At 46.3% G+C, this 24175-nt stretch overlaps 1 protein-coding gene across 6 annotated transcripts in view; it reads right to left on the bottom strand.

The window, feature by feature from the left end:
- Nucleotides 1–995: 995 nt before the first annotated feature.
- Nucleotides 996–24175, bottom strand: part of LOC144718753 (partitioning defective 3 homolog) — a 206941-nt gene continuing 183761 nt past the window's right edge. For all 6 annotated transcript variants that reach the window (XM_078594278.1, XM_078594287.1, XM_078594305.1 and 3 more), the window contains 3 exons: nt 18178–18328; nt 12898–13007; nt 996–10055 (listed from right to left, as the gene is read on the bottom strand). In XM_078594278.1, the coding sequence (XP_078450404.1) occupies nt 9482–10055; nt 12898–13007; nt 18178–18328 (835 nt within the window). In that variant the 3' untranslated portion in view covers nt 996–9481. The remainder of the gene's footprint in view (nt 10056–12897; nt 13008–18177; nt 18329–24175) is intronic.

Here is a 24175-nt window from a genome sequence, read left to right on the forward strand (position 1 = left end):
CCAGTGTCGGCCACATAGCAGAAAAAAAACAAGAAGTGTGCAACAACAATTTTAATTAATTATTCATGTAGATCCTAAAGCTGCACCAAATCTCGATTTAAAGCTTTCGTGACTGCAGGGATTCATCTTCTTGGTTCTTTCGGTAAAGTCACGTAGAATGGAAATAATAAAATAATAATAATAATAAAACATAATAAAATAATTCTCACGACGTTTCGGCCACAACGCAAGCAGCCGTCCTCAGGTGAAGAACAGGTCTGTCGAAAGACTCTGTCTTTTCACCTGAGGACGGCTGCTTGCGTTGTGGCCGAAACGTCGTGAGAATTATTTTATTATGTTTTATTTTTATTATTTTATTATTTCCATTCTACGTGACTGCACCAAATCGTCAGATGTTTTTGTTTATTTGTATATGTTCCGCGTTTTATGAAATCATGACCTCTGTAGATATTAGAAGCTGCAATATTTACCAATTCATCGAATTGGCAAGTGTATTTTGGGGGAGGATTGAATGATTGCATTCTTAGAAACGAACAATGAAAAAGATGATCATATCGTGATGAAAGACATGGACTATAAGACCTGAAAAAAATGATGTCATACATCCAGGAAAGGCTAGATATTTTCCAAGGTGGGTGCTACATTGCGATGTTTGGTCAATTTCATTGCATGTGGAAACCGGATTACCAGAACACCCACCACACACTCAAAGATCAGCACACATTGATGGGTCCACCAACCGACTTGCTGTTCTGCAAACTAACTGGGCGCCTCGCTGCATAGTGGATCTGGGCATTTCACAAATCTCGAAATGATCCACCAACTTTTCCTCCAAAGAGATGGATCAGAGTTGTGCACCACTACGATGAACTCAAAGTACATCACCCACCCGCCTCCCTCCCACCCAACCTCCATCACGTCACACGATCCATATGCCACGCTTATAACACGTTATAGCACTCACGGTTCGCTCTGTAAAGCGGAAATTCGCTCTGTAAAGCGGAAATATCAGCTTTATTTATGTAGTAAAAATGTAAATACAAGTTTTCGTCAATGTAAAAAAAAACATGCAAATGACTGAGCAATAACAATGAGAGGCAAAGCATGGCGCATGAAGCTCCACTGCCGACTCCGTGGCACCTGTTATCATGTCAACAAGAAGACGCGGTTGCCTTTCCTCGCACCGGTCAGGCTCAGTACACCGCATGACGGCACAGTGACCACACGAGTGCAGCCCCAACGCACAAATACTGTTCATTAAAGCAGGCTACTATGGACATTATATTATTAAACACGACAAGAAATTACAGCAGATAGCCGAGGAAATCAACCCAGAGCTGATACAAACTTAACACCGAAGTCTCCAAAGTACCGTTAACTGTACAGAGCTCACTGGGACGATCAATGTATATTCGTGGTAATTTATGTGGACATACACCGCGTCCCACGCACCCGAACGCTGGAGTGTTTGGTCGGAACTCTTTCGGAATTGTTTTTTTAAAAAGGGCCCAGTTGCCATGCCCCGGCGCGTAAACATTTAAATCGTTGAGCGAAGCCATGCAGTTCAGCGGGGGTGTGAAGTTCTGCTATTTTGTTTTATTTTTGCCAAATATAGAGACTTGATGATTATGCGAGCCAAGGTACCGCACTGATGTAGCGCCTTAGAAAAACAATTGTATCGTTAGGTGTGTACAGTCACGGACCGAGCAAATAAAACAAAATAAACGTCCGTCGATGTGCATGTATGGTGCGTAATATATTCCAGTCAGCGTACGACAAGCTGAGTACCACGAACAGATATCCATGTGTCACCATCGTGGCACTGATATTGAAATGTGTATAGACAATGTCACAGATACACAGCTGCATGCACACTTGTCCACTCGTTTCTACAGGGGTCTGGCCAAATTTTTGTAAAACACCTGAAATAATGGTACTTTGCTTCGTCATGTCAAGCGATGCACGCCAACAGAGGACAACATTTATTGAAGGTGTTTATCCAATTGGTCACAGATTGACATCCTGACCAAACAGCCTAAAAACGCATCGGTTAGGCGATTTTTCACGGGCCGTTCAACACCAATATTTGGATAAAGTGGGACAACCTTCGCCAATATATGGATATGGCCGCAGAAAGGCCTTTGCGAACATTGCCAGACTTTGCACGAGGTAGATGTGCAACCATTACTGTACCTTTTACCAAGTTTCTGCCAGTCTATTTCTTCACTGACTCCAGGTGGTGAATGTTGTTTCGCAGTGGCAGGCTCACTTATGAATAAAATGTGTTGAAGATGCCTATTTTATGACTTAAACTCTCGTCTATCTTGTACAATTTTTTGCACTTTGCTATCCATTCAAAAATGATGTAGGGCAAAGTAGTCGGTTTCACGAGGTGGTTAACGTCTGGTATCTGAGAAACCGTGTGCCTGGTTACCTCTAATACGCTTTCCCCATAGTAAAAAACCGCCCCCCATTGTAGTGTTATATTTCCATGGAGTGAACTTGCAACGCTTATATAATGCAGCCGTAAATTATATACTGAGCCGAGAGCATAACACAATTAAATTGACACATTCCATTCTTCTTTTCGATTGAATCCCTCCTTTTCCTTTACAATTTTGAGGGCAGGGCAATGTATGCTTTCAAGTGAAACGTTTTAAAGGGGGGTGCGTGGTGTAGAGGTGAAGGTGCCGGGAGCCGCCACCGCCAAGATCCTCGTTTTGAACCCAGAGAGCGACTAATTATTAAACCGGCTTCTCATGTACAGCAGAGGTGATGGTCTCAGTCTGATCACATATGAGCACACACAAAATAAAATACGTAACATTTGGTTTTGCTATTTAATGTGGCTAACTTCCAGCAATGATAATTCGAATATCGGCGTCACTGTAATGCAACCATCTCATAGCAGAGTGCATGGGAAAGTGCAATCCCACTTGTAAAGGACAAAAAGGCCGCTCAAATGATTATTTGGGAGAGCTTCGGAGAAAACTCCTTTCTGCAACATTGCTCTGCCATACGGGAGATTTCCTCAATGAGTCTTTGTTTCCTGACATGATGCTTCCATCCCAATTGAAATTGATGAAGGAATGATTGACCGACACCTGCACCCAGCTTATACTGAATTATTAAAAGTGACAGTATATTGAATGGAAATCACAGCAATGACTGGTATTGTTATTTTTTTCATAATGTAAATAAGCATACACATCACTTTAAACTCCACAGTATGAACCACTTCAGTTTCGAAGTCTCTGCGAGTCTGACTTGAGATCAAGTCCATAATGTGCAGGTAAGATGCGCATCCAGATTCTAAAGGTACAGTCACGGACGCAAATATACCAAATGTTAACGACCGCGTAACGTCCTACGGTGGATATAATTAAGGGATGAAACGTGTTGAGAGAGTAAATGCTAAATCGGTCCTTCTCAAACATTACTCATCACCCCCCAAACACAGCCCCCGCCTTCCCCCATGTCTACCAATTAATGGACAGATTCAGTCCATCATTGCCTGGTTTACATTTCAATGGAGAAAGTTGATGAATGTGGGCAGGTTGGTCGTTGGGAGATGCGGTGAGTGGAGCTTCATGTTGCACGCAAGACCTAAGGGGTGGCCTTACCTCATCCTCACTACAGGCTCTTAATGCATTTAACCACATGCTGCTCAAGGCAATGTGCCTATTAAACCATGGACACGTTTGTTATTCGCCAAGACGATTGCACATAGCTCCGGACGCCTGACACGACGAGCAACGCACAGCGAACGGAGCATTTTCACTTCGATAGCGCTGCTTAGTTAAGCCACACACTGATTTGAAAAACAATCCAACAAAGAACCTACAATTTACATTGACACGTTGTAATTAAAGACTGGCACCTGTTTAATGCATGCGTGATATCTGTCCGAGAACTTTATTCCAGGAGAAAATATATATATATACACACCTAAACATCCATTTGTTCAAAATGTTCAGACGAAGTCTGTGCAGGCAACTTAGAGGCTTCGCAGATGCATCTACCACTCACAACATAATCATGTCTTTGCAACTTCCGAGACAAATCAAAGCAAAAAAAGAGCGCAGCGTGCCTATAATTACGACGGTGAAGATGACCGGGTACAGAAAGCCGACCCACGTGTGTTCAGCCCACGAGCAAGAACTGAAGTTTCTGTGAAATGTGAGCGAGACATTGGGGGTTGATGGCGTCTCATCAAGCGTGAATGGGACATGCGCTGCAGGATACCTCGATAATATATCACACACAATTGCACTATGAAGGCTGGCAACATGATCAGCTTACATAATACAAAAAAAACTGTATTATAGATGATATTGGTCGCGAAAGCCTACGTGTTAAATGGTGAGCTTTACCAAGACACTGAAGAGGTTGCTGTACCGTTTGAAAAACAACACATTGCGACTGCACTCAACGCTCCTGCTTTTATGTCGTGTTAAAAGTAGAAGTATCTCCACGCTCCTACGGCAATGGGATGGTACTTTACATTTGAAGCAGAGGTCAACCGGCCGTGATTGGCCTTGATCTAGGAAATTCCACATTTCCATGGTGGAGAATATCTGCAAGATGGCTTATGTTGACCTTAGCGCATGGTGCCACTAAGTTTGTTCAGCTTTGGAGGGCTGACATGTTGAATTGACCCGCGATGGGGATTTAAACTCTAACATTTCTATGAATGAAACTCTGCATGGCGAAGGTATGGCAACGGAGCAGCAATTACTGGACCAAGTCCTTGTTAAACGTTAAGTGGCTTGCGATGTTCCACAGAGCTGAATCTTAATGTCAGCCAACAGCACGTGCTGCTCATCAGTTCAGATCACAGTTCGAGCTTGCTGATGTAAACTGACGTACCTTGGAAATGACACGACCTCACTCACAAAAGTCAAAGTAAGAGGGCACCGATATCAGAGGGAGTCACTGCTCGAAATTCCACATTCCTATCGTGGGGGAGCCAGTTTGCCATAGGATGACTACTGTTGTTTGAGACCGCAAACTACAAGCTCAACGGTGGGCTCCGTGGACCTTACACGTTCCAGATTAAGTCTTAGGACAACATAGGTTTGGCTAAAGAGCTCTGAAAACAGGATATTAAAAGCGTGGACACTCACAGTTATTTCCAAACTTAATACTGTAACCTTCAATGCATTTAATCTACTATTATGATCACGTATAAACAGCAGCTTGAATAGGAGCCCAACATTGAGCAGAACGTGTGACCAGAACATAGAAACCCACACACACACACATTTATGACACCTTCCGTACTTTACTTTTTATATGCTAGCCTTTTTCAGTCTTCATTAAATCCATATCCCACAAAGCGAATAAATAAAAAAAGAGGCTCTCGGCGCACCAGGGGAGGAGATAATACTAAAACAAATGATCAGGACGCTACTAGGCACAGGTTTCTCCTCCGTGATTGTGTTGTTGGTGTACGCCCACCCAGATCCACAGACCCAGGGAAATACTGGAGCTCGCTGCAACTGGGGCCCCAGCTAAACAAGTTCGCACAACATACAACCCAAACATCGTTGTTTTCCTGGTTCCCGACAGAACAATTTTGTCTTCCAGCCTGGCAGTCGACCCACCAGTCACTGCTTCACTTTGAATAAAACAATCCAGTTTTTCTAAAATTGACATTTCACAAATTGATTCAGGACAACCATAATCAAATCCCGGCAATATCCCTGCCATGAATTAAATATTTTTTATTCTTGAAAATCCATCCTACCCAATACAGTGGTATGTCCACCGCCATGTGATGTGTTACGCAAGCATGAGGGAAGCGTAGAAGCTGTCTTTCCCAGGTTTGTAAGTTATCCACAATAGCTGAAGTGTCCATATTCTGGACATATCTATTGTCTGTAATATAGGCATCTAAACCGTTAGCTATTCCAGTGCTGCATGGGTTTTCACGGTTGTACTCTCCAAGTGACACGGTGCCGAACACCACGAGGTGTAACCTGAAAACACATCACAGAGCTATTCCAGTTGTTGAATAAATAAAAATTAGCAGTCTACAATTGCACATTTTGACCTCAATCATTGTGGGAATGTTAGAAACCTGGAGCAGAGCACTCCTCCCTCGTACAGCGATCACATGGCCGTCTTAGCGTAGGGTTAAGATAAAGTCACACTCACCTGTCCTCCAGCACTTGACCATTAAGGCTCCCTTTACCACACCACTGCGTGGCAGATGGGCTAGCAGTCGCGTATTATGTTCATTGGCACGCCACCGATTTTAATAAACTAGCGAGGATCGCGATCATTGTGCGGTGCAGTTAGTGATTCCGACAGCAAATGAGAATAACAATCGGAATGAATCGTTGTGTCGAGTAGGCATTACGGACATTATGGATGGCAACATTTTAGACTTTTTCACACGAAAAACATGTTCACATTTTTTTTCTTATTGTTAACAGATTATGCATTGTAAAAAATATAAAGCTGAACAAAAATAGGGAGGAATTCAATTAAATAGCAGATTACTTATTCGGCACGTTTTGCACCGTGATGTTGCTGATAACACGATTTTTACAGGTAATTCATGTTGACAAAGCAATAAGCATCTTAAACGCAAACTAATAATACCACGGACGCGATGTCCCCCCACGATCACATTAGTCGCAACGCATTACAGCTGACTGACATTTTTCAAGACGTGTCTGAAACACAGAACAGCTTTCATATATGTTCCTTGTGCTTGCATCCACTCGGCACCACGAGGTCTTGGGTTTAATCGTCCGGAATTTTTCCAATTGCAGTATCACGGACTGCACCGCTGGGAGAATTGTTAATACAAGTAACTCAATCATGTTTTTTGGGGGTTGGTTGTGAAGGCCACGTCTCCCAATGTGAAATCCCTGACCTTCACACTTTCAATCTAGATTTGAAGCTTTCGTGACTGCAGGAATCCATACTCTTTGGTTCTTTCGGTAAAGTCTTGCTGTGGGAAAACCACAGCAAGAAAAAAGTTTTTTTTGCTGAAGTGGAGAGAGATGCCGTGGTAAGAGGTTATATAAGTAAAGAAAGGGGGGAGGAGGAGGAGGGGGGTGTTGGGTAGTGGCAGCGCTGCGTGGACGCTAGGAGAGGGGAGTGAGGCTGGGGGGGTGGGCGGGGCTGGAAGTGGGTGGCCGAGAGAGCTGGGGATGCGGGGGGGGAATTAACTCGGAATAATAGACCAGTACCCGGCAGGTGTGAAAGAAGACAACCACTACAAAGCAGCTAGGGTTTTTTTTACCTGGTTAATAACATCCTTCCAATGATTGCTCAATTTAAAATGAGATGAAAATAATACATTCTTGAATTACTCCATGAATCATGGCAATTGGTCAAATCAATCGGAGGGTGGGGGAAGGTGAATATTAACAGGCCTCGTACTGATCTACCCATGAGCTACCTGCTCGAAATAATGTGGCCAATCAGGACTTTACTTAATCACTTATGATTCAACATAGGTGATTCGCCACTCTCAAGAAAAAAAATCACTGATTTCTCTCTTTTTTTTGAAACCTGAAAACGAGCATGTGCAACGGGAATTTTTATCATTACAGTACCTGACGATGTCCCGTTACGGTGCCTGTGTGCCTCGCAAAGATCTTTCTAAGCATTCTCGGCGTAATAGGTGAAGATTCCGATTATAATTATCCGGTGGTGTTTAATTGCAGTCCGTATAATCTGCCCACGTGTCGGCTCACTGTGCATGGGGATGTGCAGACACGTGCGCCACACGAGCCGCACACACTCGTGTGTTACGCCGCTTGCGAATCATGCAAAACCCGGCATTGGTGTGAATGGAGAATCGCCGAAACGACGGACAGCCAGCCCGCGGACGGATCACGAAGGCTGAAGTTTAAAAAAATTGCTGTTTTGAGCTGATGTTTCCAGATAATAGGTGAGCGAAAGGGAATGCAGTTGGGGCCAGAGAGAGAGAGATGAGGAGAGCGGAGGAGGAGGGGACGGTGGTGGGGTGTGTGGTGTGAATGTTGACTCCTACTGGAGAATTAAACGTATTGTTCTTCTGACAGTCACGTCACCACTTTCAGCTTTGGATGATGTCGTGTCCATAGCTGGAGGGTACGGAGCTGTAAAAAAAAAACCGAAAAGCGACGTAGCTACGAACGTGAAGAATACAAAACACGGTGCACGCGGATGATGTGATTCAAAGAATAGAACGAAAAAAATGTCTTTAATAAGGCAAACCACATGATTGTTGTAAAACTGTAAAACACGCCCATGAGAAAATAAAAGATGAAAATTGCAGTGTCAATTATGCCAGCGTATGACGTTATCACAAACGCACTGGCATGCTTTGGGCGAAAGCAACCGCAATAATCGAGGCGTGCGGGGAAATGTGTGGGTCAACCACTACACTGGGTGCTGCAGTATGTGGCGGCAGCAGCAAGTGACACGCCTGAAGCAGCCATGCCAAGCACCGAGGCAAATGAAATGTGCTATGAACAAATCCATCGTCACGTTCTCTCATTAACTGAAGTCTTCCCGCAGCTGCTGGTCGCTCGGCCCTGCGGTTTTCATCGAATTTGTGGCAAACATAAACCAAGTGCGTTCATGTGAATGCGCGTAATTAAAAGAATACAGGTATATGTGAAGTAGATAAGTGTATGCGCACATATAAACGCCACACGTACGTATACAATGCGAGTTTGTTACAAAATATGTATAACTAAATTGCCGGTCGGCAAGGCACGTAAGGGAGCATCCATCTCAGTGTGCGTTCTCCGACATCTGACACTTGGGATAAAGTCATGGTGTGTGTGGCCAAGACTCAGCTCCAGCTCTTCCAGTATTTAAAATAATGGTACATTTTTATTGTCTTTTTAAGTAGTTTATTTTATACCAACACAAAGCCTCTTTCTTTACAGCTGCTGTAATGACCACTTAAAGTCAACAGCATGTTAAATAACAAGTCTTTCATCTAGGAGTGTGTCTATCTTTGGAAATTTTCAGAGGCTTAAGCCGACAGCATTTCACTTTGCCTAGTAGCTTGCTTGAGTCATCATCCCATCATCGCAGTCTAGTTTAGATGCATCAGCTTCCAATTGTGGTCAAGGGAATGGCTTCACAGATCCAACTTTAAACTGCTCATTCCAATGCTGGGCAGCACCTTCTGACAACCGATACCTCCATCTATACAGTCGCACATCACCGTATGAGAGAAAGTTAATTTAATTTGGCCCACACCACTCACGCTATTAACTCAGGGTATGCAAAGGGGTGGAGCGTTGGTGCGGTGTTTAGCGCACTGTGCTATGAACCCAGCCACCTGAGTTTGAAACAATGGTTAACAACAATGGTAAGTGATGTCTGAGGCAGTCCTGGGCTTCCCTCCTTCACCAACCCACATTGTATGATTAAGTATGATCACACAACCGCCGTGACTGAAACAGGGTGTTGAAGACTTCATCCATTATCATCATTATTCTGCCAAAGGTGTACGGCCAGCTCAAATGGCAGCTGGTGGCGACAGAAGACCGACGTCCTTGGCAGCGGCAGACGATGCTGCGGAGGAAGATCCTTCCTTCCGCACGGCGCTGCGGTAGCCATTGTGGCCCAACCTGGCTGCTCCCAAGGCCCCTCCCGACGTGCGCTGCTGCTGCTGCTCCGCTATGTGGCCTCGTTGGTCCGGGTCTTCGCTCTGCGATGCCGGTGCAGCGGTCGTGGTGGCCAGGTTGTCGTTGCTATGCACCTCGCATGCCCCATTTCCTTGCAGCTGCTGCTGCTTTTGACCGCTGAGCCTCCGCTGCTCTTCCTGTCGCAGGAGCTCCTGCGCTTCCTGCAGCACGCGTGCATTGTACCCGTAGGGCAGCGTCCGCGGCTGCGTGCTGGCGGGTCGAGGCCTACCGGAGGAGCTGCGGTTGTGCTGCGTGACACTCGGGGCACGCGGGCCCGTCGCGCTGCAACCGCTACTGCCACTACCGCCGCTGCTGCTGCCACCCGAGCTGGCACCCGCGGTTGCGAGGTTCCCACTTGGCGCTTGCACAAGCCAACTCGCGGGCTGCGACGTCTTCTTGGGATGCCTGAACCAGATGGCAATCGGACGATGCACGCCATAGTGAGGGATCAGGTGAGTGAGTGAGCATTTTAAAAGCAGTCTCTTGTGACTTTGATCTCTGCCCCCCACCCCCCTAACAGTGAAATTGTTCACAGCTACACATTCGTATGTAAATTTCAACACTAAACCATATCGAACAATTTCTGTAAATGACGAGAAACAACTCAAACTGAAAAAGTGACAAATTATGCACGCCAGATGCGATTTCTACGCTGCAGAAAGTGTGATTTGTGACCATTATGCCTTGCATGAGAGATCACTACGCTGCACATACAATGCATACAGTCTTGTCTTAAGAGCACCAATGAGGCCTGTATAGCAGTATCATCCATGTTATGAAAAAATAAGAAGAGGTTGTACCCTTTCTGGCAATAAAACAGGTGTTAAGATGTTCAAACACCAAATGGAAACCTTTTTCAAGGAATCAAGTCGACATTAACCACACGGACGTGTGGTGAACATGCAAACAAACATGGTCTGCTCATATATACATTGTCTTTAAAACTGATTGGCCTACATCAGAGACAGCCTTCTTTAGGACCTCGTCTCTCAAGTGTTAGACCAGAGAACGCCAAAATGTTATGGGATCAGAACAGTACAGCCATCATTGCCTACTGCTGCCTAATTTGACACTGCACATTACATGCGAAAAAACGCATGGAAGCTAAGCTAAAAATCACGTGAACTAAAGCATTAAATTAAAAGCCACATCGTTGAGACTAAAGGATATGTTTCTTGGAATTACACTGAGAGAGACACGTGGATTAGAGAACAAATGCAAATCTGAGACACAATATTGACTGTTAAAGTGAGATTGGGCAGGGCAGATCATGGCTACAAGGGGTAATGGCCGATGCATGAGACCGAGACAGATTGGTAGCCTACGGAGAGAGTAAGCTGCTGAGAGGATGACCACTGCAGAGATGGTGTGACGAGAGCAGTTCATGTGCAGAAGTGAGATGGATTGTGGCATCTCAGGACCATGAAGGATGGCAACAGCGTGGTTAAACCTTCATTCAGTAGTGGCTCGACAACGGCTGATGATGACCACGAGCATCGTATTGTAAGGGCATTAACGTTATGCTGGATAATATAATGAAAAGTAAAACTGTGAGCGAGACTGCATGGATTGGAGAGACAACATAACTTGTGTTTATAAAGAGTGTAAATGCGACGATATCTCAAGACAATTTCCAAAGCAGTTTTTGTGTGGTTAAAAGCGATGAGAAAACATGGAAATTTTAAACTGCATTGGAGGTGACAGAGGGTGGAGACACGAAAGAACCGTCGTTGGGGAAGAGCTGTCTTCCAGGATGAGAATTCCCTAGGCTGGGGGTGGGTGGGTGCGCAGGTTGTGTAAAGTGCTCCATTGACTGTTTACACGGAATGCGCTGGGAGAGCCTGACCTCTCCTGAAACACAGAAACGCTTTCATCCCGTCTCCACCTCCCAAGCCCCTATGACTGTGCAGACCCCGTCACTCTTTTGTTAATGATTTTGTCAAGGTGTTTCGGTTTGACTTCACAGTGCATCAAGATATTTGTTACCACATTAATACAAATACACAACCATCACATTTCGGTCAATGTTTGGGGGCCAGGTGTGGTTAAAACACCTGACCGGGAAGTTGCAAGCACCAATCCAGGTTTCGTGTCGACTAAAAGCCAACCACCTTTCACACTGTGGGCAGTAAACAGCAGAATCCATCACACGAATGTGGGATTCCCACCACTAGCTCAGGGCTGCCAATGGAGATGAACAATTTCTCTCTCGCCAGTGCTCACTTGTGAATGAGGGACGCACTTGCACTTAAAATGAATAATGGTTAAATAACCTCTACAAACTGTTTGGCGTGGGGAGGCCCTTGTCGTCCAGAAACATGGGAGACATGGGAGGTAGATCCATCTAAGAGGCACGTATGAAAAATATCTGCCTGTAGGAAGCAGTGCAGCAAGTAGGTTGCAGAGCTCTTCTCTGCAGAGTTCAAATATTTTCCCTTGTGTGTGGATGTTCCATTAAATCTGGTCTTCTAACACCAACAATCGGAAGATTGGCCTTTCTGAAATGTTCATGGGCGAAAAAAACACATTAATCTGTTATATTATTAGACTGGGGGGGGAGCGGTGGCATAGGGGTTAGTGCAATGTAACATGAACTTGGTGCCCCAAGTTCAACCTCTAGCCACCACTATCATCAGCAGTGAATTCATATGAACTGGTCCAAGGTGCAACCCCCCCCCATTTTCACCAAGCTACAATCACTGGCAAGGTGAAGTATAGTAATATTATTAATTATTCTGATTGTATCAAAGCATCATGTGTGATGTCTGTGTGGCTATTTGCTCATGCATGAGAGCACCAAAGCCATCTTGACAGAGTGCTGATTAATAAAGCATGTTGTTGCTTATGATGCTGTTTTGCGCTCGCGTTTCCCAATTTTTCCCCTGGCAGCGAGACAGTGAGCCGAGGTGAGGTGTGATGCCGGGTGTGATGTTGAGTGCGATGATGGACGAGAGGTGGGCTGTGAGGCAAGCAAACGAACAAGGGAGAGTGCGAGCAGTCGAATAGGTGGGTAAACGAGCTGGTGATTGAATGAGAGTACGAGTGAGTTAATGAGCGAGTGACAGACTTAGAGTGTGCGAGTGAGTAAAATAATGAGTAATTGAATGAGCTCATGAACGAGTGAGCCAATTATTTAGTGAGGCCCTCTCTGAGGCTCCCTCAGCCCCCTTTTGGATCTCAGGATTCGGAAAAACTGCCCTAGATTCCACTCCCCCCCCCCACTCCCCATCTCTGTGGTCTTGGTTACCTGGGTAGGGAGTTGTAGGGCCTCTGCACCTTTGGTTGGGTTGGCGGTGGGGGCTGAGGTTCGCCCGATGGGAGAGCGTGCCCGTTCTGTTGGTCAGACGTTGGAAACTCCTGTGTAGAGGGACACATGGGATGGAGGCCAAAACAAGGATGAGGGGGTGATTGAGTTAGAAAAAACACGCAAGTAATAATCAAGGGCAATGCCACTGTCATCATGGATAAAACCACTTACAATAACAAAATTTAGGACCTTCTTAATGATAGCAGCTTTACCAAAATCATTAGAGATCCTACCAACCGCCTGGCCACGCAAACCAACAATATCATCACCAATTCGACTTCTCCAATCGAACTGACCAAGCAGCTCTCTCTAAAACCTTTGGTTGCTAGACGACCCTGATTTTATGGCCTTCCAAAAAACCATAAAGAAGGTACCCCGCTCCGTCCTATCGTCTCCACCATTAACTCACCCACCTACAAACTGGCCCAATATCTGTCTGAGACCCTGCTTCCTTTTACGGGCAAGACCACCTCAGCTGTACTTAACTCAGCTCACTTGGTTTCTCTAATCAAGGACATCTCAATGTCTCCAGATGATTTGCTTGTTAGTGTCGATGTAGTCTCCCTGTTCACCAAGGTACCTGTACCTGACACCATTCATTGCAATCATTGAAACTTGGTCCAACAGGGACCAAATCCTGATGTTACCAACTTTGGTGAGGCACTGCCTTACCAACACTTACTTCACCTGGAATGGTACAATCTACAAACAAAATTAGGGTAAATATAGCATTGAAGATTTCGTGACTGTAGGAATTACTATACTCATTGGTTATTTCGGTAAAGTCACGTATATAGAAATAAAATAAAAATAATAAATCACGAATAAAATTAAGGTACCCCAATGGGTTCTCCCTTATCGCAAGCCTCCAAATGTAGCTGCTTAGAAGGGTTTCAAAGTGAGTGGGTGGGGGAAAGAGCTATGCAAGCAACACGAGCTGCGCAAGAGGCACGCTAATGCAGGAGCAAAACAAAGGGGGAGTTAGGCGGAGGTGAGCTTGTGCAGCGCAAACAGCATGGGCGGGACAGTCAGTCAGCCAGCGTTAATGTAGGAGCAGACGATGGGAGAGGGCAGAGACAGGGGGAGAGAGAGGAGTGGGGCAGAGATGGGGGGGAGGAGGTAGAGATGGGGGCAGGGCATTGCACTTAGCGACACCCATCCACATCTTTCCAATGATTGCTGAGTTTAAAACCGTCGTCTCGGTTGAAATTGTGTCTGGATATATGGATGGCTTCGTGAACGAATCTTTGTTGATAGCCAGTCGGCTTGCAAAGTACCATCGTCTTTGAGAAATAAATTTCATGTGAGCCAGCCGCATTAAAGTAATGATCAGCCATGGCAGAAGTATTGGTCCAGCCGTGTTTCAGATCTGCCTTATGTTCACGAACACGGTCCGAGACATGTCGTTTGGGTTTCTCAATGTAACGACTGCCGCAGATACAGCTTAGTTTGTAGATGCCGGGATATTGCATGTCAGGAATCTTGTCCTTCACAGATGGGATCAGGTCACGAATTTTGTGCACCGTGTCAAATCAGACCTGGATCTTGTGTTCAAGATTTTGGAATCTTCTTGGTTATCCATGCTATGTAAGGTAAGGTGATGGTTTTGATTGGATCTTCAGATGGCTCCTTCCTCATGGTTGGGGTGATGGCTTTGCGGATTGTGTAGTCAGAATATCCATTTGCCTTCTCCAACCCTCCCAGCAGGGTAATTTCTTCTCTGCCGCATGGATGAGCGCGTGGGAGCGAGCACGAGTCTGGGAGCGAGCACGAGTCTGGGAGTGCTCATGCTTTTTCCCCGTACAAGGCACGCGTGCCAGATTCAGAGTCCATGCCTCTTAAACCACACGTCTGTTAGCTTCCTTAAAATGCATTATTGTGCTTGTAATGAAAAAAAATGATTATGCATTCACATTTCTGACATTCAACTAAACTGGGAATACATTTTGTAGATCAAGATATGTTTTCTGGTTCGAGGAGCGTGACTATCTCTGCTTTATAAGTTATTAATGCTGTCATTATTGCCCACAATCCAATGCTTATTGCTTTTTGAAGCCTTCTCTATCTGGTGTGCGTAGCTTCAGCTCCGTGTGGCCGAGAATATTTGTTTTACCTTCCACCAATTAAGGCAATGTGCAGAAGTTTAGAATTCACATGTATGCCACGTCAATAACGAGACAGCGAATCAGTGAAATATGGACAGAAAGCGTAACACGGGTGGCACACAGTGGTGGAGAGAGTGGCTCGCAATAGGAAAGTTGCAAATTCAAATCTTGGTTGGGTGTTGACTCAGCCCATCATCCCTATGTGTTGATAAAATGTCGTGGTGGTACAAACTTTTTCTATGGATAACCTCACCCCTGCCATATGAATGTAGTGTTTCCACAACTATCTCAGGGCTGTAAACAGGACATGAGCACCACTTCAATGCTCATTTGAGAAGGAAATCATTTGTGTTTTGAAGAGAACGGGACAACATGAATCGTGAAACGAAAGAAAGTAGGAGCACAAGCGAGGACTTGCCATCAGCGTGACCGCGTGAGCTCCTGGGATCCTGGTATCAGGGCAACGACCACAGCAACCGCAACGAATCACCAAGCAGCGCCCGAAAGCTCGTCCGAGACACAAAACGCATACAGCGATAACCCGAGATGCGGAATGCAGTGGTCAACTGAGAGCCTCGCTAATCTCCAACCCACGGAGAGCTACCACTGCCACGGCCATGATTCTTTAGTCTCAACTGCCCCCCTTGCTTGGCCATCGCTCCTCACAGTATTACGACTCAAGGCTAGGTGGGGGGGGGGGACCTTACTGTGCCAATATCAGCCACAACGCATTACCCTCTCAACCACACCATTCACCGCGATCTTCTCCCTCTACACTCCAACTCAACCTTGGCTTTGTCGGAGAAAATATCACACGTTCATGTCTTTCCTCCGATGGCTGCCTTTATGCCCGTGCACACCCCCCATGACTGCGTTTTTTCTTGCAGCCCTTTATGTAAAGAGAACAGATGTTTAACACGTAGGCTTTCTTGACCAATATCATTCATAAGCGATTGAATGAAACAAAGAGTTCAAATTTGTTCGGTGTAATGAGCCACGTATCACAGGGTAATATCATCTTATTTAGTTCTTTCGGTAAAGTCACTTAGATAAAAGAAAAAACAATAATAATTAAATAATAATACACATTTTATAAAAATAAAAACTCTTTGGTTATTTCGGTAAAGTCAAGTAGAAAGAAAATAAATTAGATCATAGAATACAACTTTTCGATTGCAACTCAATCAGTCGTCATCAGGTAGAACTAAATTTGAGAGGCAAAACACAGACACGGAGACACAGACAGACACAAAAGCAGAGAGAGACAACACAGAGACAGTGTTTCATTCAAGAGAGAGTATTTCATTCAATAAATTTCAAGAACACTCCAATGTACACATTATGAAACTATACAACGTTCCACTTTCTCTATCTTTAATACTGTCTGGGCAGGAGCTGTGACCAGGTTGCGAAGCTGCCAAGCTTGCGTGCCCGAGCACCTTATTACCATCATGCCCAGGCTTTTTTTTTGAAGTGCTCTTAAAATTATATATTTTCACCTGGGGTTTATTTTGATTTGTTCTGTGGAATAAAAAAAAAGATGTTGAAGACAACTTTTAAAAAATTGCCATGATTTCTCTTAAAAAGAGAAAAAATAAACACGCTCGGACTGTGGGTTCTCTTGTCCGAGGAGGGTCATATTTTGCCCATGTCTCAAACATTTTTAATCGCGCAATGCTTTGCCAAGATTTGCCAAGTTGAGAAAACCTTCCCAATTGAAAGAAACTGAAATCTGCACCCCAGATTTAGCCGAGTATCTCATGAGGCTCATTATTATCTCGTCAAAGAACCAAGTCAGCACCACTGAGGTCTTTGGTTGAATGTGGGTTTCAACTACCGCAAGTGAAAATTGGTTCTCAACTATAGCCAGTCTCATAGCAGTGAGCAATAACTGCACAGAAAGGACAATGTGATACTGCTACTAATGTATGTGTATATATGTAGTGGAGTAACGCGCGCGGGGGTTTGCAAACAGTGTGCACGCATGTGTGAGCTGCGGACAATGTGGTCATGTCAGGGCGAACAGGTGCAGAGAAGGAGACAGAGAAAGAGCGACCAGAGAGAGACGACCAATTAAGATGCATAGCGGTGATTGGCTGGCTGCAAATGCAAACACGGTGTAGGCATCCTCGCAGGCGGGAGATGGAGACGCCGCGTGAGCGACGGCTCAACGAGGGCCACCTGAGGTCTCTTAATGAGTGAGTTGGTTGAAGTGAAGACAGAAGATTATTACAAAAGAAGTCCAGGACCCTGCTCTCCACACCTCGTCCTCTCCAGCGGTGTTGGCTGATCCCCCGCTGGAGGCATGGACGAGGTTGGAGGAGTGAGGGTAGACAGGCTAGCAGTAGCGAGCCTAGCGGAATCCTAAGTGTGAATGTGATAAGGCTAGCAGTAGAGAAGCTAGCAGAGTGCATAGCAAGAGGCTAGCTAGCAGAGTGAAAATCGCAGGCTAGAGGAGCGAGAGAGAGCGAGTGGAGCGTAGCAGACGAGCAGTACAAGAGGAAGAGTTGCGACGGAGACACGTGGTGTTGAACGCGAGGAGTTCTGTACGAATAAAGTGACACAGGAGGAAAAAAGTTGTCCGTGTGAAATAACACCACTACATATATACACAAACACACATTAAGAGCCTCATATACAGTCCAGTAATTATGTATTTAGATTTCTGCCAACAAAAAACGTATTGGAAGATTATCGCACATAATCATACATTAGAGCTGCTCAAACACAATATGTAAATCAAGCAGCAGACAGCAGGGGCCACAATAAATGCTGCCACCCATCAGAGAGCTAGGAGGAAGTCCCCTTATACTGGTAGGAACCTCTTGGTTACACCAGCCCACAGGGGATTATTGTGTCCGTCCGTCGTGCAGGGACGGGCTGGGTGGGGAGGGTGGGGCTGGATGGGGGTTGTGAGGGGTGGGGCTGGGTGGGGAGGGGCTGGTCACCCCGTGGTGCCCTTATAAAACTCAACGTCTAACATACTCACGCCGGCTTGTGCCCGCCCTCACAGTCAGGCATATTTGCGGAATACACCACGCCGCCGTTGACCCTGGCCATTGACCGAGCAACCCAACGTTCCTACCAGCTCCCTCTGCAGGAATGCGTTACATACCCAGGGCTGCTCGAAGTTGTACGTTTTACGCCTCTCCTCGATCCCGTCCCGGGATGATGCCCCGACTCCTCCACCTCCGCCTGCCCTCGCCTCCCTGCGCCGCAACTGAAACTCTTGGAACAGCTGACTTATTCGGTCCTGGTGGAACGTCCTGGAGAGGGGAGAGGGTAGAGGGAGAAGAGGAGAGGAAAAAAAGAGAGAGCACCAGGGAGAGGTGATATGTAGGGGTTAGCATAACGATCAGGTGTGCATGTGGTAATGGATGATTGCAAATGAACGCACGCATGGATGCCTTAATCCGGAACAGCTGAGATCTCCACGGCATATGCGCAGCCCATATTGGAGTCATATGAACAGGAAACATGGGTGCGAGTGCCTGGATACAAACAATGGGAATATAACGGAAGCTGTTGGAGAGAAAAAAAAGAATCTGGAAGGTGATAAATAAAGTTACAATTCAAGCGATGTTCCGGTAAGTCAAAAGAAAAAAAAAGAACAGAGCATATGTCACGTGGACGTACTGTATATTTCGATACGTCCTTAAAAACAGTTGTAATTTACAGCCCTTCGTCAATTCACTCCTGGATTAAGTTCTCCTCACGCTATGTCACAATCAAGGGGGTTGTTTGACCATATTTCACCATGCTGGTCAGTGTCGTTTGGTGAAATAGGGGTTGGGGGAGGGGGTGTAACGAAACAAAGTTACAAGCAAATTTCACCAAATGGCATGAGTGACCTGTGCTTGCGTGAAATTAAGCGAGATGCTTCACAATAAAGACAGACGTGCGTGCAAGCCAAAGGTTCAGCCTTTACGACTGCGGCTCTGCGTTTCATTTATACATCATTAAGGTAACTTTTTTTTACGCCACTGTATAAATTACGTGCGAGTGCGTGCGTATATTTACAAAAGTGTGTGTACGAGCACATTAAAGCTATTTATTTTGGCTCCAAACATACGCAGAAAAAACACGTACAACAAGTGTTATTTCTGGAACAGACAACCAGGGTAATTTATGAATTGGTGCCACTGGGCTAACTCGTGGAATGGAAGCGAGATTTAATCTACAGCCCTTTGTAAATCCACAGCCAATGAAGGCCTCCCCAGGCTGTATCGGTTGATGGAGTTATTTAACCATAGTTCACCAATTTGGGTTAAACTAATTTCTTTAGAACTGCTTTTTGTATTTAGTTTGTTGTCCTTCCCCCACACCTCCAATTACCACGGTTGGCTACGTACGGTGCAAAAGAAATTCAACATACATACAGACCAATTCAAAAATCACTCGCCACTGAATTTACGGGGCTTGGAGAGCAGTGCCAATACTCACTGTGCCACTGCTCATGGAGTTGGAGAAATAAAAAAGAGAGAAGTGTGAAAGATTGGGCATGTGCATGGGAAATAATTAAATATATATATTTTGTTTTACTGGAAGTCATTGAGAAGAGGAGACCACGAAGATTTACGGGCAGCTCCTCGGGATGGCGTCAGAGAACACAGTTAAAGCAAAACCCAGGAGGTAACGGATACCTTGTGTCACCAGGAATGACACGCGAGCCGCCTTAATCAGCTCATGGTCTGATCAGGAGCCGTCACAGCGATATTGGATACATGTGCAGGAAGTTGGACATAAAAGGGAGATGAAAGAGAGCAAGGGAAAGAAATAGCGAGCAAGTGAGTGTAAGAGAGAAAATCTTGCCCAAGGCCAAGGCCGGCATGTGGATGGTGTTACACGGGAAGTCTTCCCAGATACACCGGAATTCCCATATTCTACAGAAACATTGCCCAGGGGAGGAATAAAAGAGGCCATATAGCCAGGATTTTTATATTCCCACAAAGTCGCACATCTTCCCCTTCCGCAAACATCAACACCAACCCCTCATGGCTGCGATGAGCCCCTCTTTCTGCCACCGGCCTCTCGCACACAGTATCCATCCATCAATCGGGGTGCCCAACACAGGATTTCGAACAAATGGACAAATAAACATGCACACACATTCATATAAAAATACGCGTATGAATATGTACGTTAACACACGTGCGGTGGTGGGCTGCAGAATCATAGTGTTTCGTGAAAACTGAATTTGATGCCCGGCCATTGGCAACATCAGTGGCAAATATTCGAACCAGTTCTGGACCTCTACTAGGTCAATTCAATATTAAATGAGAAAACTGTGCGGTGTGTTAACATTGGCACGAGGAAGACAAAGGCAGCCGGGCGTTGTGCTTGCCACACACCACCTCCTCTCATTTGCTATACCAGCCAATATAACGTGCTCACGAACAGCACTTTCTCACATGCAAGATTTCACTTGTGCAAACAAGCACACACAAATGCATGCGTGCTCTAACTGGATGAATTATCTGTAGCCTGGACACGAATGTGCGGAGGCTCAGGGGGGATATAGGGAGAGTGCGAGTGTGGAGTGTGGAGAGGGTGAGAGAGCCGAATGGTAGGTGAAGCGGCCATGCCATCGGTGGGAACACAACTTATCTCAGTTCGGTTCTGTTTGGGCACGTTAAGGCACCAGCACAACTCTGATCCAGGAAGGGGTCATATGTCACTTGCCACCAATGTTCCCCTTGGCTAATTGGAACAAAGATACAGGTTATTAAGCCATATACACTCTTAGCAGGTACCATTTTAAGTACCTTAAGGCTGGCAAAAAACATACTGGGGTGATGTAATTATATAATAATGCCCTTCATTGAAGAAAGTCTCACCAAGTCTTCAGGCTCGTTCTCAATACGGTCCTATATTCAAATGTTTTGTCAATTCTACTAACAATCGTGTGGCCATCATCATGTTCGGCTGCTGCTGTCAGCTCACTGATGATATTCTCACACCCTGCACCAGGTATCTATTTAAGGCTGAGTAGACCAAGGGGATTGATCTAAGGATCAACTCAGGGGAGGCCCAGAACATATTCAGGCACTACTGGCCACTGATGCTAGCCAACTCAAGTTGATTGAGTTTGGAGTGCAGTTCCCTAACCACTGCACCACTGTTCTGCACTAAGTAGAAAGACAAAGATCCCCAGTATAGACTTTAACAGACTGTTAGGACAAGTGCTGTTCGCGAGCACCTATGAAGGCTGGCACAGTGCTTGAGGGGGTGGGTCGCCAGCACCACGGCTAGCCGCCTTTGTCTCCCTGATGGCGATGTTTACACATCGCACCAGGTACTCATTTGAGGCTGAGTTGAGGCTCAGTCCTTGTGTGCACTCGGTACAAAGACAAAGATCCCCCATATAGCCTTAACAGACTGTAGGGGCAAGTGCTGTTCGCGAGCACCTATGAAGGTCGGAACGGTACACAGGTCGGTGGGTGGCCAGCACTGCGCCCGACCGCCTTTGTCTCTCCAGCGGCGATGTTTACACACCGCACCAGGTACTCATTTGAGGCTGAGTCGACCTAGGGGAGGCCCAGGACCGGTTCAGATAATCGTCACTGGTGTTGGCCATGAGGAATTGAACCTGGGTCGCCGGGTTCGTAGCGCAGCGCGCTAACCGCTACACTACCGCTCCCCACTCAGTACACATACACGTGCGCACACACACGTGCACACACGCACGTCCACACACACGCACGATTGAGGATACGAGAAAAAATGCTGGCGGCAGTGGCTCATGGGCGCCTCTTCTCGCTCATATACGAGGGTGGGGCCAGGGTCCAGGGGTCATGGATGTGCCATCTCGCCAGGGGCCGTTGCGCCGCCACTTCAAAACGAGAGACCTCGCGCTTTTCCTGCCCGCGCTGTTACAGGCGCTTCCTTTGCTGCAACGTTGGCAGCGCATGAGGAACTGAGCCGGAGAGTTATGGTGCAGCAACCATCCCGGAATGGGCAGCCTGGGGCTTCCCGTCCCCGCTGTTTTTTCGTGACACCTCTCACCTGCATCGGCGCCCGCCCACCCACTGCCTCGTCCTGCCCTCTCCCTCTCTTGCCTACCCTGCCGTCACCCCCGTCACCCCCATCGCTCAACGGAGGTGACATTTACTCATGGCTGAGGTTTTAAAATAGAGATGAGCTGGGAAATCAGGTGTCTGCGTTGGCTCAGGCGCTTCAGGTTAAATGCCCATGTAATAGCAGCCGTGTTGAACACACGTTAAAAAACACTGGATTAACTGGATTTCCACCAAAATGTCAATCAAATGCATTCCGATAATTGAATGCAAAAGCACGTGTTTTTGTTTCACGTGACAATATTCAATATTGTTAGCTCTCTACAAGGAGTTGAAAGATTCATTCCACCTAGTTCGTCAGCAAATTATCACAATTCAGGGAAACAATTCCATTAAAGAATCGATTAAAAAAAATGTACGGCTCTGTGCATGGTCGCACCTCCAGTGACTTGCAGGAGAGATACATTACATAAAACATACATGTATCAATATACAGAAATTCTTACACGATCCGATGCAGGTGTTGTGAACTTAATAACTATATTAATTCATTAATCTATGCATCGCCACAGTTCTGCTATGTACAAACACACACATCGTGGCATTTAGTTTGTCGGGTAAAAATGTTTGCACTCGAGATCGATGGACAGTCACATTTTACGCAAACCCCGGGTGGGAAAGATGCCACAACCAGAGTTAGATTCCCGGTCACGGCTAACATCAGTGGCGAGTATTATTTGAAGCGATTTTGGCCCCCACACCCCCATCTGTTACCAACCCACGCAGACCAGCGAGGTGAAGCGTGGTCAAACAAACCTCTGCAACCGACATGGCGTGGGAAAGGAGGGCTTCCATCCAGCAGTGGTCTGACAGAAGGCTGTAAATTATCATGGAAACCCAGCTGTTCCATCACCTCCTGGGTCTGGAATGATTTGTCGGGTCAACGCTCCTAAAAAAAATATTTTAAAAATGGGTGCTTGTGTAGTGGTGGTGCGGACGCGCGCCCGCAGTGAGAGATCACGGGGCGGCGCGGGGTGCGTGGTTGGGCACGCGATGTAGGCGTGGTGTTGACGCGCGCCGGGAGTGAGAGATTACGGGGCGGCGCGGGGTGCGTGGTTGTGCGCGCTGACACAAGGTGGGAAAGAGGATCGTGGGCAGCGCGCAGTGATTGGTCAACTGGGGTGGGTGCTCTCAGCGACGTCCGCATGAAGGACTATAAAGGGGGACGTGCGGGAGCACTCGGGGAGTTGTTAACCAGTCGAAGACCGAAGACGGAGTTCAGAGGTAGGCCCTGAGACCCCTAGTCCCGCTGTCCTTGTGAGGGCCGGGGCCCTGTGTGGCTCGGAGGCGAGACTGTGGGACCCGTGGTCTGACGTCCCTGTGGACCGAGACTGTGGGACCCAGAGTCGAGACGGACACCCCGGCTGGGTATGTTCCGAGAGGCTACGGGGCGTAAGAGCCCGTGTGGGTGTAGCCGGGGGAACCCTGTGGGTTAAGGCTGGAGTTAGCCACCCGTGTAATATAAGTTGGTGTTAATAAAAGAGTGTGCTACCCGTAAGGTCGTCTCCCACCAAGTTCCTACATTACACTTGCATCTGATTCACTCGCAATGGGCTGCGCGAGCACGTTAATAAAGTGCAGGTGCAGAGAAGGGCGATGTACTCAGTCTGTTCCAGGGTGAGGCCTATTGGGTTGGCCAAGGGTTGGGAGAAGTTCCAGACTCAGCATTATCCATAAGCCTGCAGCTGGTTCACAGTTTCATCTGGCTTAGTGACCAGAAGACCCTTGTTTATTCGTCATGTGACGATCCCCCCACCCCCCCCCCCCCCCGTGGTACTGCAATGTGATATACTGCAATGATGCGGGTCAGGATTCGATTAAATACTACATTCCTTTTTGCTCTGTAAGACCACAGGCAACATTGCCACATGATTTGCAAAAATGGTAGGAAATAAATGATGACACGCAGGATCCTACGCGCATATTATAAGCGAAAGAATGGTTTGAATCGATGATTTGTTGCAGTACTATCATTTATAAACACTAAACAAATTTTCCTTCATAGTTTCCTCACTCACTATGCTGAAACAAACAAAA

Source organism: Lampetra planeri, chromosome 1 (genome assembly GCF_965212315.1).
Source record: "Lampetra planeri chromosome 1, kcLamPlan1.2.h2, whole genome shotgun sequence".
NCBI classification, from domain to species: domain Eukaryota; kingdom Metazoa; phylum Chordata; class Hyperoartia; order Petromyzontiformes; family Petromyzontidae; genus Lampetra; species Lampetra planeri.